The sequence below is a fragment of the Centruroides sculpturatus genome, unplaced genomic scaffold (genome assembly GCF_000671375.1).
Source record: "Centruroides sculpturatus isolate CEXI.00-Female unplaced genomic scaffold, Cexi_2.0 scaffold21, whole genome shotgun sequence".
In the NCBI taxonomy this organism is placed as follows: domain Eukaryota; kingdom Metazoa; phylum Arthropoda; class Arachnida; order Scorpiones; family Buthidae; genus Centruroides; species Centruroides sculpturatus.
This window is the reverse complement of record NW_019384490.1, coordinates 1,063,345-1,081,493: the sequence shown is the minus strand read 5'-3', so window position 1 is coordinate 1,081,493 and position 18,149 is coordinate 1,063,345. Positions and strand designations below refer to the sequence as shown.

At 27.9% G+C, this 18,149-nt stretch overlaps 1 protein-coding gene across 3 annotated transcripts in view; it reads right to left on the bottom strand.

Annotated features, from left to right (window-relative positions):
* The window catches only part of LOC111621758 (structural maintenance of chromosomes protein 3-like), an 89,687-nt gene that overhangs the window by 33,936 nt on the left and 37,602 nt on the right, over nucleotides 1-18,149 (bottom strand). For all 3 annotated transcript variants that reach the window (XM_023363994.1, XM_023363995.1, XM_023363996.1), the window contains 6 exons: nucleotides 12,096-12,156; nucleotides 9,808-9,888; nucleotides 9,026-9,312; nucleotides 7,431-7,575; nucleotides 6,927-6,995; nucleotides 2,862-2,965 (listed from right to left, as the gene is read on the bottom strand). In XM_023363994.1, the coding sequence (XP_023219762.1) occupies nucleotides 2,862-2,965; nucleotides 6,927-6,995; nucleotides 7,431-7,575; nucleotides 9,026-9,312; nucleotides 9,808-9,888; nucleotides 12,096-12,156 (747 nt within the window). The remainder of the gene's footprint in view (nucleotides 1-2,861; nucleotides 2,966-6,926; nucleotides 6,996-7,430; nucleotides 7,576-9,025; nucleotides 9,313-9,807; nucleotides 9,889-12,095; nucleotides 12,157-18,149) is intronic.

Genomic DNA, 18,149 nt, shown 5'->3' with positions numbered 1-18,149 from the left:
ATGAGTTGATAATGATAATAATAATAAGCACAGAGCCCAAATGGTTAGGAGTTGAAAGTTGAAATTTGGTACAAAGTTAGGGTACATCATGAGAACATACACTAAGAAGGGATTTTTCGAAATTTCCCCCACAGAGGAGAGGGACAGGCTTACCGTGAAGAACTCTGCTTTTATTATACTATTTTAGATGTGGTATTTTGCATTTTTGATTGCGTTTTAATAGGGTATGCCATGAGAACGCATACTAAGAAGGGATTTTTTGAAATTCCCACTGCGGAAGAGGAGAGGGTTAAGGATTACCCCGAAGAACTCAGCTTCTACTGTACTATTTTAGATGTCTTTCTTGCATTTATGCAAGAAATAATCAAACATATTTTTAGACCCTTCTAAAAATTCTCAATGACATTTAGTTTTCCATCATATATAAAGTTGACACAGGGAGCACATGCACATAAGTTTGCTTTATTCAAACTCCATCTTAATGCTCAATTTTATGTTTGAATTTATGTTTATGAATGATTCTGGAAGATCCAGCTTATTCTGGGTTCTTCAGGTTTACTAAATTCAAAAAATAATTTTGAATTTAGTAAACCTGAAGAACCCAGAAAGTTACAATAAGTTTATTATTCATCACTTAGTGGCACTACGCACCGGTTAGCGGTTGCAGTGAGTCTTATTTATCATTATATCGGTGTGGTAAGCAGATATCTAAAAATTTTCTACTTAATCTCGGAAGAGAGGGGACCTAATTCTTGCACTCAATGAAAATGGGTAAGATTGGCTATAATCTAATAATCTTAATCTTTGCTATCGTTACTTTTTGTTCAAGCAATGCTGGGCTCATCTGCTAGTTTTATATAGTCTTTTAAAAACATTATTTTATAACTTTCATTTTTATCTATTATTTAAACACTTAGTAATAGGTAAATTGGCAATAAAAATTGGCTTGAGAAATTACTTGAAAATGGTCCACAAACCTTTTCTCTTTCAAAATGATTACCAAATTTTGTTATTGTATTTATCTTACTAATTCAATCTAAAAATTAAAATTAAAACAAAATGCATTTAAACCTTTGTTCTTTCCATTTTATAATTATTTTTATTTCCTTACAAAAATACTCATCTGCAATGGATTGGAATAAAAAAAAAATAATTACATAAACACAAAGTTTGAGGTCCATAAACACAAAGTTTGAGAATCACTATAAACCACTAATCATTTTGATTTATTGAAAAAGATATCTTAAAAAAAATTCACAATATAAAAAAATATATGTACAATTTTTTTTATTTAATAATTTTGCAAATAATTCTGAATCTCTAATAATTTCATTCAATAGTTTCATTTTAATTAAAACTGTTTATAAATATTTTTATAGTTTAAAATTAATTTAAAACAATGTTGTTATTTAGTTTTTTGGTAAAATCTCTGAATCTGTCTTATTTTCCTATTGAATATTTGTATTATAAAGCTTGACATGGATAACCAAAAGTTAAACAGATATATTTCTAATAGAAATTCTAAAAACTAATTTAATAATTTAATATTTTATTTCTTAAGTTAACATATTTTTATTATTAAATAAAGAATATGTTACATTATTATATTACAAATAAAAATTTGATAATACAATAAATTGTAACAGAAATAAAAAATACATATATTTTCCAAAACTAATTGTTTCTTAAAATTTATAGATTTCTGTGATAACTTTTTCAGTCAAAATGTGCCAGTATGATTTACAGGCATATATAGCATAAAAAATATTAATATCTGATATGCAATTTCTTAGTGAAAACAATTCAATATGTTCAGTTGCCATACATGAATAACAGCAATATTTTTTTTTTTTAGAAAAATAGCATTGTTTATAAGATATAAAGCAATACTACAAAATAAAAATGTTCTCGTAATAAAGAATTCAAAGTTTAATACAGTAAGACCATGCTTAATGCTTATTTGATATAATACAGTCTGCTCGAAGCCTAAAAAAAAGCTCAAAATTTACGCTGATTCAAATTATCGCAGCATTTTGTTGATTCGTTTATAATACGATTATTCCCGAACACGAACCAATCAGCAAAAGGTGGAAATTCATCATAGCACTGTACTTTCATTAAATCTATGTTTATTTGCTGCAATTTTGGAAAAAATATAACATCATGGATGCCATAGGCAATATCAACTTTGCATAGCAAAAATTAACTGATAAATGCATGAATGCAGTGTGAAAGAAGTTATGGCTGAAGGTATCCAAGAATTCTCAACAAGAAGAGCCTACCACTGCATCATTAGGTTAACAATCGATACAGCAGGACTAGATGTAGACAAGCAAGATATTGAGGAGTTACTGCAGGTTTGTGGTGAGAGCCTTACCAACGACGATCTTCAAAAACTGGCAGAACAAAGAATTCGTGTAGAACTGGAAAATAGTGATTCTAAAACGAAGAACCCAAAGAATTTCTCTACAGATTTCCTTAGTAAAAATTTGGTAACAATAACTGAAAACATTGATAAAACTGTAGCAAATGATCCAGATTTTGAAAGGAGTGCAAAAGCAAGACAAGGCATTTTGGATGCAATCTCCCGCTACCAACATTTGCAACTGCTAACAACTTAATATTTAACATATATTATTATGCAAGTTAATATAAAAATAACTTAAAGTAAAATCTGTTTATTTTTGGTCATGTGTTCCCCTTTCCCTATTTACTCTATGTTAAAATGACCTCATTTAATGCTTTGTCTTCTAGGAACGCATCCCGTGTTAAGCGAGGTCTTACAGTATTTTTATTTTATAAATTTTATTATTTATTCTTAAAAAAAAAATATATATATATATATAAGAATTTTTTTATACTTTCTTTCATTTTGAAGTGTATCTTTCTTCTTTTTCATTTCATAAAAATTTTTATTTTGGTTATCAATACTGATGCGGTGATTCTCTAATTCTTTGGTTAATTCCTAAAATATCATATAAAATTCTATAAATTATATGTTCTTTAATGTAAATCAAATATAAAATATTATACAAGTATGAATTACATGTATTAAATAGAAATCATACACACAAAATATATATAAACAGAGATTTTTTTCCTATTAATATACAATTTTATTATAATTTTTCTACAATTTTCACAAATTGGCCAGCATGTCAGTCAGTTAAACTGCAACTAAAAAATCAAATTATTCAGATCTAACAAAACTAGTTGTTAAATAAATGTTCAAGAAAATATTCTTCAGTACAATAAAATAACAACATTGTAATTTGACTGAGTTACAACCAGGAAGAGAGTTTTCATTTATAGGACAATAAAATAATTAGCATCTTATTGGTAGTAGTAGTAGTAGTAGTAGTAGTAAGACAGTCAGTGTGGGCTTCACTGACAATCTATCCTAACTTTGAAAGATAACACCTCAAATTTCATACAAAGTAGATGTTAATAGGTGTAAAATAAAATAATTTACAGTAAGTTTCTGATGTTTATTTTTGCATTTTTGGATCAAATTACAATAAAATAAATATTAAAAAAAAGCACTTTTAGCAATCCACAAGTATTTTACATAGTTAGAAAGACAACAAAATGGAAAAATTAATCATATAATTATAGTTTTTGATGTAATGCTGACAGTTTCACAATTTTAGAATAAACTCGTGTCTATGAGTTTCAGGTACACTCTAAAGAGAGATGTATAACCTCACTTAAACTGACATGCTGGCATTCTACAGGAGATAAACCAACATGCTGTTTTTTTTATCATACTATCTGATTTCATGGTCTCCTCGGATAGACTGACAGGCAGACAATCTGCAAAATACACTATATATATATATATATATANATCATAAATATCGTCATCATTTATTTTTTGCCAGACTTAAAATACCACACGAGGAAAATAATAAATGCCAATGATTTCAAAAAAGTTAATAAAATAAAAATTTATCAATATGACATAATGTTAAGAAAACTTTGGAATATTTATTTATTTATTTATTAACTGCCTACATTGAAGAGGGTAAAAGACATTTCTAACAACAGGGTCTGTACAGGTAATTCTATCTGAGATTCCCTGACCTATTAAAGTATCTGCATTTCATTTATTTTCATTATGTAATATTTGACCAAGTCTATTTAAGCACATTTTATACACAATTATAAATTTTTTTTAAATTAAAAAAAAACTTTATTCACTTACAAAAGAATGAAAAACTTTCTACAAAATTACCAAATTATACTTTTTTAACACAAACAAGCAGAAAAAAAAAGGTCAAATCAATGTTATGCCTAAACAGTAATGCCTACAACACTCATCCAAACAACTCAAGTATGAATGCTAAAAATCCATTTACACTCTTGCCAAAATGTGTTGACAAGAGTCAATCCCCTTATATAGCTTATTTAATAAGGTATATTGTTTTGTAGCCATTAAATAAATTATAAGGCAGCATTTATGAAATTAAATTGTTATGAAAATTGAGGAGGGGGCAGAAATGCAGAAAGTTTGGAAACCACTGGATTACATAATTAGTCATGTCATTTCTACATCATATAAAAAAATTCATGATTTTATTTAAATTAATTCGTAAATTTTATTTAAATAAGAAAAAGACTCGTGTTGTAAAATTAAATTTTCTTAGTGAGGAGGCAGGAAATTCAAAATAATTTAAACAGAACAAATTGCGCACTCCATGAGAGGGAGAAATCACTTAAAACATGCTATTTTTGGTCCAGCATGGACTCATTCAAGATCATTTACATTTCTGAAACTTATAATGAAAGCAGTGAAGTTTTGGCAAAATGGGTCATTGTCAATGGTGTTTTTGAAAACCCGACTTTAACTCTATGGCAATATTTTGGTATACTTCCGGAAAATGTGGACTTTCAAAATTCCACAGGCCTTTTATCTAACTGCATTCAGATGAAGATTTGCAGTTAGATAAAAGATATATCACAGATAATCAATCCATAAAAACTGGGAGAATTATTATCTCCACATACTGCATGTGGCCAGCAGTAAAGAATACAATGAATTGCATGAAGTCTGCCACATGGTTCAAAATGTCCTATAGACAATATTGTTTAGCTGACTGACAGTTTTTTGCCTTCCCCATGACATCAACTGACTGCAAAATATTAACAAGGTGTCATACAGGTAAAAAAAAAATTGGGATGATTGTGTATGGGACACAATCGCAATTATTTAAGGTGTGAATCTGTCTTTGTGTTATTAGAGGAAGGATAAGATATAAACAAATGAAATCTTGATGATTATCACAAGTCAGTATCTATTGGTTCAGGTGGCAGCATACTCAAAGTATCTGTATTGGAGTGACATGCTTGATTTTACACTCTATACAATCTGCATTGTTCAGCATTAGTCATTTTGGGCTTTTCTGATTCCTTTTAAATTTTTCTTTCTTATGATATATGTTTCTTACATTTTTGTCAATATTTCCTTTGCAATTTCTTTGACATTATGAAAATTTTCTTCAACTTGCACACTTATCAGCTTATAACTTTACAAAGTTATAAGCTGATAAGTGTGCAAGTTGAAGAAAATTCTATTTCATTCATTATTATTCTAAATAATATTGCAGATCCTGTCATTCTGTACAAATCAACATGAATTTCAACATCCGATCTCTTCGTGATCCAAAGTTTCACTGCCCAAATACCACATAACATAGCAAAATTTCACTGCCCAAACACCATTTTCATTGTTCATGCGCAACCACTACCCTCCTGAACACCCTCACCACCCTCATTTTAAATACAGAAATAAACTTTCTATCCAACAAAATTTAAATTGTTAGATTGTCATTTATAATTTTTGAGATATAAACATGACAAATCTTGCCATTTTTTTAGTTGCTCCAGTTTTCGTAGACTCCCTATACAGAAGTGAATTTAAAAACATATTCAGATCAAAAAGGAGTGGGAGCAACAGATTCCATGGTATTTGTGGATTCCCTGACTGTACAGGTCTATACAGACCCTGTAATAATATTACAAACTTTTTACAAATACTTCAAATTAAAAAATTTATTAAATATTTGTGACATTAGTATAAATACCATTTTTTCTTCTAAGCTATTATATTCTGATAGTTAATTTAATAAAATAGCCTTAAGTATGTCTTCAAAAATATCTTATCTGTGTCAATAAAACTCTAAAATATCTGTCAATTAATATAAAATATAAAAAACCAATCAAAATTTTTTGAATGTTTTACTTATTTTGAATAGAAAAAATTTTCACATTAAAAGCATTTACTTGAGAACCCGAAAAACAACATAATTTATAAAAATTTATTATAAAGCTTTTTGCTTAGAAAAAATCAAACATTGAAGAAAGTCAGTTAAAAAATATTTTACAAATAAACTACATCATCAAAAACCCAAACTGATTTCTAAGATTAAGATAAATTCAATATTCCATGTATTATTTTTTTAAATTAGAGTTCATTAAAATTTAATGTGTCTTAATTGTGAAATAAAGTTCATTAAAATAAATAAAGTTCATTAAAATTTAATGTGTCTTAATTGTGAAATAAAGTTCATTAAAATTTAATGTGTCTTAATTGTGAAATAAATTCATATAGCTTCATTTCACAGAGACAATAAATAAATCAAATTTTCAACTTACACAAAAGCCTTCTTAAATTTAAAAATATGGTGAATATAAAATATTTAAACTATATATCTTTAAAAAATTATCGTTTAATATTTTAGTTTTTAAATTTAAAAAAACTTTAAGACTCCTGTGAACTAAAGCTAAATTTTCAATAAATTTCATGCAAAATTTATGGCATTATATTAAAATATAATAATGTTTAAAATTTATATTTTAAATGTGTAAATTCAAATATAAAATATATTGATATATTCAAACAAATAATAAACTCATCAGTAGCATACATCAATTTTTTGTTCCAACATTGATTTCTTCTCTACATCTTTCTGCAAATCTTCCTGAAGACGATCAATCTAAAAAATAAATTAAACATTAAAATACTTATATTACAGCTTTGGTTGTAATTGGCATTTCAACTCAATAATAGAGTAAAACAAATAATTAAACTGTATCTTGATAGTTATCAATAATTATCAAATTTTATACAAATATATACAGGTTTTAAAAAATTAATATATATTTGATAAGATCTGAATAATTCAAAAGAAATTAAAAGATCAATAAGTTTATCAGATTATAAGTAAAACTTTTTTACAGATATGAAATATTATAAGCCACATTTCATACAATAATGTGTAATATTTTAAGAAAACTTATTTAATGATTGCTATCTCCATATAAAGTCATATTTAAACGGTGTTTTACATTTAATACTCATTATGTTCAATACTTTTCTACATATCAGGATTTTTATCTTTATTTGTAAAATAATTATTAAAAAATAATACCTGTTCTCTTTTATCCTTAATTGCTCTTTGTAAAGATTTTAATTCTTTTTGAATCCATTTATCTCTTTCAGCTTTTGATGTGAATTGACTTCCTCGACCTTGTTTTGCATACAACTCAGTCCTTTTCTGTTCTTTTAAACTCAATCTTAAATAAATAAAAATAATAATTATAAAGTTGAAAATCTTTTAGAAAAGAATATTATGTTATAAAATATAGTCTGTTTCAAATAAGTTGGCTTCACTATAAACCAAGCTGTAGTCAAATAATTTTGGTATTATGCCATAAAGGCATAATACTTATTATTTTTTTTTTTAATGCCTGAATTGTTTAATCTGTAGTTTTAACTTTTTAAATAATGTTTCATGCATTGCAACATAACAAATTTGTAATAAATTATATATTATTATTTCCTACAAACATGTAAAATTTTGTTATCTTAAATAAAATTGATTTTATAATTTTTCTTTTAGCTTTCTTGGAACAGAACCCCCTTTCTAACAAGAAACTCTATTGTTCAAATTTTGAGCATTCAACTTTCATGCATAATTTTAAAAATGTATTATTTGTACATTCAAAAGTTGGGAACTGCTCATACAGTATGTGCCAAAATATACAGTAATGAAACCTGCAACTTTAATGCACGTGTGTTTGTCAATGGGCATAGCTCCAGCCGCGTATTCCCAGCAGTGAAAAAGAAGTTGAATTGTGCAGTTACTGTTGGAGATGATCTCTTGAAAAAAGTATTCATAGTTGAGTATTATTTCCATTCATATGGAAGTAGTCAAAAAGGGTGACCAAGTTTAAAAAAAAAGGTGACAGAACAATTCAGAGAGAGATTTAATAAGATGGCATCAAGTAACATGGTTATGCTGCTTATTGTTACAAAATGTTGCCATTCTGGTAGTGTACTGTTTTAATGGAAAGGGAAGTCTGGTTGACCAGTTCTGGGATATGTTTAACAATCTGCATCAACAATATAAACACTGTCTACAGTGAGGTGGTGAGGTTTCGAACATTTACATTATGCATACTATGGTAAATCAATATGCTAATAGTGTGTATGTTAGTTTCTTTCAGGAGAAATAAACTGACAGATGACAACAAGATAATATTGTTTTGTCTTTTCATTTCAGTATTGTACATTTTGGTGCATATTATATATTAAAATGTTTTCCAAACAATGTATTATTTTTAAAATTTATTTAAGAGTTCAACAATGAATAATAATTTAAAAAGCATTTATCAAATAAACATTGTTTTAAATCTAGAATAAATATGGTTTGGTTCTGTTATTAGAAATAAAATAAAGCAGACCATTCTAATTTTATATATACAAATTAGAGTTATTATGTTGTGAAAGTTTTAATGGTTTCAGATATATTCAATATTTACTCATCTGAAGAAACAACAACAGCTACAACTGAGAATAACAGAAATGAAATCAAGTAATAATAGAAAACAAATTAATTATTCAAAATTAAATTATATATAAAATTAATAAAGTAGTTAGCCTCTGTTACAAGCAAGAATTTTAGTCAATTATAAAATATAAGAATGAAAATATCAGTTGGTCATAATAAAAAAAATTTATTACTCTCTTGTACATTCTTCTTCTCGTTTTTTTTGTGCTTCATACTGAGGCCTTATCTCTTCCAACTGTGTGAGTTTTTGTGAAATGGTTTCTTTCAATCTATCTAATTCTCTTTCAGCACGCTTCCTGGAACTATCATCACCTTCTACTTCATCACGCAAATCTTTGATAGTAAGTTCAAGTCGTGTTTTTTCTTTCAGCAAAGAAGACTGTTCTTGACTTAAAGCTTCTTTTTCTTCACGAAAAGCTTGTGACTTGCTTTTCACATCTCTATGTTCTTTACTAAGTTTCTGAAAATTAAATATATTTTAAATTTGGCACATTTAAATTTATTAATTCAAGTTCTAGTTATTTTTAAAAAATCATTTGAACTTAAATCAAACTGTTTAACATCAAAATCTGAAAGTAATACTAGAATGATCAAAGTTATTATAAGTACAATTTACAATAAAATTATAATTATAAATTGTAATTTACTGTATATAAAATAGTTGCAATAATATAAACTAATAAAAATTTAACTTAATAATCAATTATCTTATCTATAACTGATTCTAATGTGGTTAGAATGAACACTAATTGATTCAACAAGGACAAGGAAATTCAATCATTCCAAAAACCTTTTACAATCAACAACTTCTCACTTTGTCTTCCAGATGTGAAGAAATTTTATATGATACAACTACAATCATACAGATTATGTTCTACATGGTTATACTATTTTAGTAGTATTCTTTATAATTAAAAATAAAAAAATATATATATATATTCAAAAATTAAATTACTTTTATTTGATCTGTAGCATTTTGCAAACTTTCTCTTAATTTTTCAGTGACAGAACTACTTGTTTCTCTTCTAGTTTCTAGCTGTTAAAATAATTTAAATATTATGCATTACTTCAAATATTTGTAAAATTAGTTGTTTCAAGCAAATAAAATAAATAAAAGATTTCATTTCAAAACTCTTTAAATTAATTAAGAGATCAAAAAATTAAAAAAAAAACCAATAGCTAAACATTTTTAGTATAAATAACATTCATGTAAAACAAATAATAAGATTATTATTAACAGAGTAATGTTTTGCAAATTCTATTTTAACTTCATCATCATCAATCTGTTATCATATGGAAGGCACATACTATATAATTAAATTCTAATAACAATTAAGATTTCTAAAATATACAATGATTAAATTAATTAAAAGTTAATTATAATCATATATAAAATAATATAATAATTTAGACAGTTGTATTGTTATTACATATAATTATTAATTATTATCTTCATCATCATTATAAATCTCAGAGTTCACTAAGTCCAACATTGACTTTGAGCTTTACTTTGTGCCTTAAAATTCCTTCACTAATATTGCTCAAAAGTGATCTGATGTTCAGACAAATTATTATAGGTGCAACAACTTTAAGGCAAGAAAATTTTCAAAGTTTCCTTTATTTAAATGTTTTTACCGAGTTTTATTTTTCAACCTTGTTCCATCAGTTTTTATGGAATACTAAATGACAGGATCCTGTTGCATAAAATTTACAAGCTACAAGACTATAATACTTGTAACCTGTAATTAATAGCTTGCAACTTGTGACATTTGATCACAAGCATCTGATCATAACAGAGAACATAAACTGGATGTTATCTACTATGGTCAGATTCCCTATAATCCATTTGTGTTTGAATAGAAGTATTTTATTTATTTGAGAGACCTTGTGCATTTTTGTCAGTAATGCTTGCAATCAGCCCATGCTGAATCCACCAACCTTTTGGCTTTCTTTCCTCAGGTCCAACTAAATTAGTTAAAGGAATACATTTCTCTTCTCTCTGTTGCCAGTGTTTGGTTTGTTATGTTTACATGTTTTAACAAAATTTGATTAATGGAAAAAATCTGTTTCATTTAGTATGTAAAAGTACTCATTGTTTCTATATAGAAAATAATTTTAAAAATTTTAAAGAAATTTAATTATTTCTGTTAAAAAAGTCCTAAACAAACATAAATTTGAAAAAATTTAAATATCTGTTCCATTATAGTGTAATACTATTTGAAATTTTGATTATTGAATTTAACTTAGTTAATTTTATTTTTACCTTTGTTATTTGCTATAATATTCTTAAGTTTAATTCTAATTGATTAATTCTTTTTGATCAGTTTGTATTTTACTCAATATATATTCTAAATCTACCATAAATTCCTTATAATCGATTTTAGTTTAAATATTTAAAATATTTTGTACATAAAACCTACATTTCAAATTCAATGTTCATTTCAGAATTCTTTTTTTGAATGTGTTAACAAATCTGTTTGAATTCTATATTAGTTCTACATACATTCCACCTTGCCTGAAGATGACATTAATGCAATGTTGACAGTGCTGGTGAGTCTTGTCTAACATTAAACTGTTTTCTAATGCTAACTGGCAGTTTGTTTTTTCATTTCTATTACAATCTTGACTTGTTGCATGTTATTAAATTTGAATTAACTTGTACATTTTAGAATATGCTATATTTTGATAACATTAACCAATTAATAGCATCAACGAACTGCAATTTTCAAACTGTAGACTTATATGTCTGCAGTTTGAAATCGACTGGGAAGGACAGACAGATGAATCTCACTAGGTCCATCTAGCTGTCCTTCCTTAATCTTGAGAGCAGAGTTAGACAGATGAAAGTCAAGACCAGTAATAGAAAGCTCTGGAACAGGAGGCCCCAATTACATAAACATCTGGTCTGAACTGGAAGTCACACAATTTTCTTTTTAAATTAAAAATGATTTAAAATTGCAGCCCAGCATTGTGATGTTGTTACAATAAATAATTGCTCATTTGAGATTCAAATAAGAAAATTCTACTGTATGTTCATACTAAAATATATAAACATATGAAGAGAGTTACTCCAAATGTATTTTCTGTTAAAAAGAAACCTTTATTAATAATATTTTCTTTAAGTAATTATTACTCTAAATAGTAAATGATTACAGAGAAAACTAACACTGATTAGGATCAATAGCCTAAGACAATAAATTTATTATCAGCATAAAATAGATGAACATAAGAGTGAAACATTACCTCTTCTAATTTCTTTCTAGTATCCTTAAGGTCATGATCATATATAGTATATTCAAGAGATCTAAAATAAAAATTATACAGTTTTATGTTTATAAATTTTACAACAAAATTTTTACAAGTTCAAATATTTATTATAATTTATTTTAAAGTATTCAAAATTACATGCTTAATTCAAAATTATATCAACTTATTTAAAAAAATTTTTTATGATTTTTTAAAAATATCTGTATAAGATTCTATATTTATTTTTCTGTAGTATTTAAACTTTATAAAGAAAAATGCTTATAGTACAATACAAGAACAGATATAGATCAATATTCTTTGATAAAACAAAAATCAAGAAATACCTAATTTTCCAGCATTTGTTCTAGATTGTAAACTAGAACTTTCAACTCTTTTGAAGAATTATATTAAGATCCAACTTACAATTTATATGAATAAAGCTTAATTCTGATTAAAGTTTTAAACATATATACATTCTTCTGAAACATAAAAAAACTAACAAATCCACAAGAATATATACAGTTGTGTTGAAAACAGGATCAGAAAAACTTCTATCATTCAACAGAGCAATTCTGAATTTTTGGATAGTGATTTCTTTACTGTTCTTTTAATAAAATGCATTTCAATTAAAATAATGTTAAGTTTCACTAAATTGTATATCATCAGTTTACCACTTATACTTTTACTTTTTTGAATAAAGTCAATAAAAATACTGTTCTCTATATTTGTATAATTTGAAGTTCTCACTTGTTTTGATTTTAGTTCAGTCATGATTACTAGTTTGCATCTTAATGGCCTAGTGTACAGGGCCATTAAGATGCTACTAATGCTGTCATTGATTTACCTATAACTACAGTAAGTGGAAATTTCTTTTTGTTGTTGCATGTCTTATTATGTTTTTTTTATTTCTGTAAAAGGCCTTAACTATATTGCTTGTTAATTGACTGAGGACACATGCACTTTAGCTATCAATTAAATCCTACCTATTTCTTCATCTCTGGATAATGTTGATGACAGGATAATTGCCCTGTTAACTAGACTTGTAAAAGCCAGTAATTTATGTAATATTGTGTCATTAGAGTTATAGTTAATGAACAACTCAAACACAGTGGATTTACAGTAGACTTTGGTATAAAGGCAGTTATTTTCTGAAATATAGTTATATCCAAAAAGTTAATTTGATAGAAGCTGCTATCAGATAACACCAACGATTCTCTAACTGCATTATTGTTGATCAATATTGACTTAGCTATTTTATAAATATGTTGCCAAGTTTTATGGAATATAGGTAAAAGATATCATTTATAGTTTTTAACTTTAATTGTGTAACAAAAGAGTTAATTTCCAGTTAAATATTTTAACAGATTATAGGATTTATTAATGAATAATAAATAAATAAAAACTATAAAACCACTCTCTTTAATTCTTTGTTTCAAGTTCTCCATTTCAATATGACTAGACTCACTCTTTGATAAGAAATAAATTTTTTATTCTCAGAAATTTGGCTTTTATAACAGAAATAAAATGTGCTTTTTTCTTCTTTTCAAAATCAGTTTTAGGACTGTGGATTACTAACAAGGTATATTTCTTTTATATCATAAAACATGTTAAACTTCAGTAATTTAGCAATTTTAAAACATCTTTCTCTAATTAAGAATTCTAGCTAATTAGAAATTTTAGTTTGCAAAAATGATCTTTTAAAAAATTAATAGTACCAATTCATTGAAAAAGCATTTAATTAAAAACAGCAAAATAATTAAATGATTAAACATGCAAGCAAAATTCATTTTAATCCTAACTTTGCATTTTTAAAAATCATTTTGCTCATTTACAACTTTTCATATTGTACACAATTTTTTAGATGGGTACAATTATATAATAATTGTGCACCTGATACCTGGGTACAAAAAATGTACTTGATGTTCAGCACTAACCATTGATATCCTTGAAATCATAATTCAGAATAGCAGAAAAGAGCAAAAAGTTTTTTTATTATTTATTTCAGTAATAAAAATTCAGAAAAACAGAATAAAAATTTGATAACAAAATTCAGCAGAATTTTAGTATATAACTCCCACTATTTTAAACTTATAAGCTAACATCATAATCATTTAAAAAATTTATAAAATTATGTGAGAACCGAGAGGGTAGAGCACCGAGCTTCTCCCCACTTATCGGCTTCTTTGTCAGGGATGGTCGATGTGGTCAATGAATAGGAGGGTAAGCGAGATTGTGACGAAGTGTCTGTCATACTCAAGGATGACACATAATTAGATATATAAGAATAACATCTAATTATCTAAAGCTATACAAACCAGTTCAAATCAAAAGGGCTACAAAAATGGAATAATCCAAAATATTTCTATATTGCGACAAGGAATATACGATCATTGATATGTCGTCTAATATCTAGCCTCTATAAGGCACAATATCGTCTAAGATCAACTAGCCTAAGTCCAAGCTATGATCGAGAGAGCAAGAGAGAGAGTTTTTAAGAATTTTCAAGGGTTACCTCTTTGTCCCCAATCTCTTCAAATGGGCCGTTGGTAAGAACTGTCCCCGAATCAGCTGACTAATTGTAGTCTCCCTTCTCCTCGGATCTGGTTCATCGAGAGACAAACAGCGATTATGGCGGGAAGGCAAGGGTTACAATGAACAAAATGGCAGTATGGGTCTGGTGTCCCCTGATGTCTGTCTGATACTATCAGCTGTGGACGTCTGCCCCGAGGGGCAAGTGCAACCCCTTTTTATACCCGTTCCAAAGGGGGAAGAAGTTTGGGGAACATTCTGATGCAATTCCATGTAAGTTCGTGTCAGGAAAGGTTTCAATTTCTGACAATTAGTATAAACATTTCTGTAGATTTATCACTTCTTCTATCTGGTATTATCACTCTTTCTAACTCATAAATTTGATAATAGTTGTCAAACTAACAGAATTAATGGCTGGAGGTGACTAAGGTTAGGATATGTAGTGCAACCTTAGTAATAATTGTTCATTTGGTGGGTCATCCGATCGGTTTTATCATCGTTAAAATCCAACGAAGTAGGAAGTGTGTGGGTTGTGTTTTTCTCTCATCTCAGAAAGGGTTAAAAGGTCACTTCTCGAGGTGACATAAAAATTGAATTGATGAAAAAATAATGATGAGAAAAAATTATCAAAGCTCCAAAATTCACACAGAGCTCGAATTCTCATAATTAATTTAACAAAAGTTCAACAGATTTCAAATATTGGGTTGTTCAGAAAGTAATTTTGTTTTTTTCCATGGAAAAAAAAACAATATTTTCATAATAAATAAATATTTTATTGAATTATATCGACCATTTTGGTCAAATACCTGTTGTCATCGTTTCTGGTAGCAGCATGATTTCACATTCATAAAAGTTTTGATCGTTGCTTACAAAAAACTGATCCAAATGATTTTTGACATTGTCATTTCAAGTAAATGTCTTACAGTTAAAAAAATTTGTATAGACCGTAACAAGTAATAATCTGAGTGTGCTCAATCTGGCAAATATGGTTGGTGTGATAGCATGTCCCATCTAAGTTATAACAGTGTGAGAACTGAGGGGATTAGTTGTCCCCACTTACTGGCGGCTCTGTCAGAGGATGGCTTTATAGGAGGGTGAAATGAAATGAGTGGGGATGTCAATGAGTAAGTCGACAGGTTTCCAAATAAATACACAGATTGAACAAGAATAACACATTTAATAAATAACCATAAAACTATACATGTCAAAGGCAAAAGTGAATAGCTATAAAAATTCTATTCTACATCGCGAAAATGATTCGTCTTTCTTATGGAACATATAAGTTCTATTCTCTAAGTTAAACTAAGACACGAGAGAGAGAGTATACAAATAGATTTCTTAAAAATATCTCTAAGTTCCTGATCCATAATATGGGTCGTTGGTAAAAACGTTCCTGGATCAGCACGGCAGTTATGGCGAGGTGGCGACAGATAGGATGGCGGTATGGGTCAGTTGATGTCGCAGTCGATGTCCCCTGCTGATGTCCGTCTGGTGGAATACGTCCAAGTCCTCTTTATACTATTTTTGAGGGGTGAGAACTGTCAAATAGTTGATGATTTATAAGAACACCTGTCAGCTGTGTCCAATCTAGATCAAGCTGGTATGGAACATTGCCGATGTATTCTTTGGTTGTATCATTGACATTGGTCTACTAAAGGTGAAATCTTATGATATAAATTCCTACGAATTTGATAGTTCTCTCCCATTAATTATTATATATTTTGACAATATCTTCTCAGATTTGACAATAATTTCTAAATTGTTTATATTAAATATTGCATTAGTCGACAAGAGAGAGAATTATTATCATGTTGTTTTGGTTATCGTGCAGGTGTCCACAGACACGTGCCACATGCAGCTAAAGGAGGAGTGAGAAACGCCGCTTATTAGTTTCTTTTAAACATCTGTTCTTGCCTTGTTGATTTTATCATCGATCTAATTTATCAGTATAGACTGTGACACTTAACCTGAGGAAAGAGTTTTGATCGTTGATTGTAGACTATCCCTTTTTTTTCTGTAGAATTATTAGGGTTAGGAGGAGAACAATACTGATTTAAACAATACAAAAAAATGAGGGGAGAGCAGAATATCACAATAGTTTCTGACGAGTTACCAAACTTGTGTGAAATTTGACATTATCGTGGTCAACAAAACACTACACCTGTTTTATTGATCAATTCTGGCCACCTTTTCTGTTTGATGATATTACTCAGTTTGTTTACTCGATGGCAGTACACTTTCGAATCAATTGTTAAATTGTCTGGTAAAAGCTCCAAAAAAAACTTCCTTAAAATCCCACCAAAGAGAGCATCTCTCTTTAAGAACATGTGGAACCCATATATCAAGCTTTGAAACGAAACCAATTTGTTTCAAGTAATATGCATAAACAGTTCAATTTGACAAATTTAATCTCTTAGCGATTTCATGTGTTGTTATTCGGCAGTTCGCTTCAATCAGTGCCTTTATTTTGTTTTCATTGGCTTCAACTGGCCATCCAGAACGTGGTGCATCTTCAATATTGAAATTGCCAGAAAGAAATTTTGTAAACCAGGCACCGTCATTCTGTCAATACATCTTCTCCATACACCGTTTTGGCACCGTCGTTCTGTCAATACATCTTCTCCATACACATCACACAATTTTTTTCTTCCTTGAACAGCATTCTTACCTTTTCGGTAATAAAAGAGCAAAATATGCCGAAAATGCTGCTTTCGATCTTTCATATTTGATGGGACACAAAAAATAAACAATTGCACAAAATCAAACAAAATTGTTTACAAATAAGTCTTAAAATGCTAGCTGTCAAAATATATAATGATAATACGGTTTAGAATGAAAATGGCGGAAAAAATACGACTAATCCATCTAGTGGTAAAAAAAAAAGAAATTACTTTCCGAACAACTCAATATTAATCTTTATCATGTGAAATGACTTAAAAGTACTGCAGGCAAAATTTCCTACTGGGTGTTGAAAGTGATCCTATTGACTGCATCTCATAGCTTTCTTATATTTATTCCCATAAAACTTAATCTTTTGCATTCAAAGTGGTTCAACCCATCAGATCAATAATTTGTTTAAAGTTATAAGTGAATTTTTACATTATGGTCTATTATAGTCTGATATGTAAAGTACATATTGTACTGTAATCAGAAAAATGAAGCCAATATGCTTCATTTTTGCACATTAATTTTGAAAAACTAGTTAACTTATTGGTTATGTTTTATCAATAAGTGAGATAATGTAAAAATTGCAATTAATTAGTTAAATTCACAATACTAGATAACATGAAGCTAAGGGTGAAGGTTGGTCTTTTTTAAAAATAAAATTTCTTGCTATCAGATTTAAAAAAAAAAAAAAAAAAACATATTTCACAAGTTCAATAAGAAAAATATTTTTGAATGAACTGTGCTTTTTGCATGATTCTTTTACCAATAATAAAAATATGCAGTTAGAAAAATGATCAGTACTTTTGCATAACTTCTGACAGCAGGCAAAAAAGATCACTAATAAAATGCTAGTCT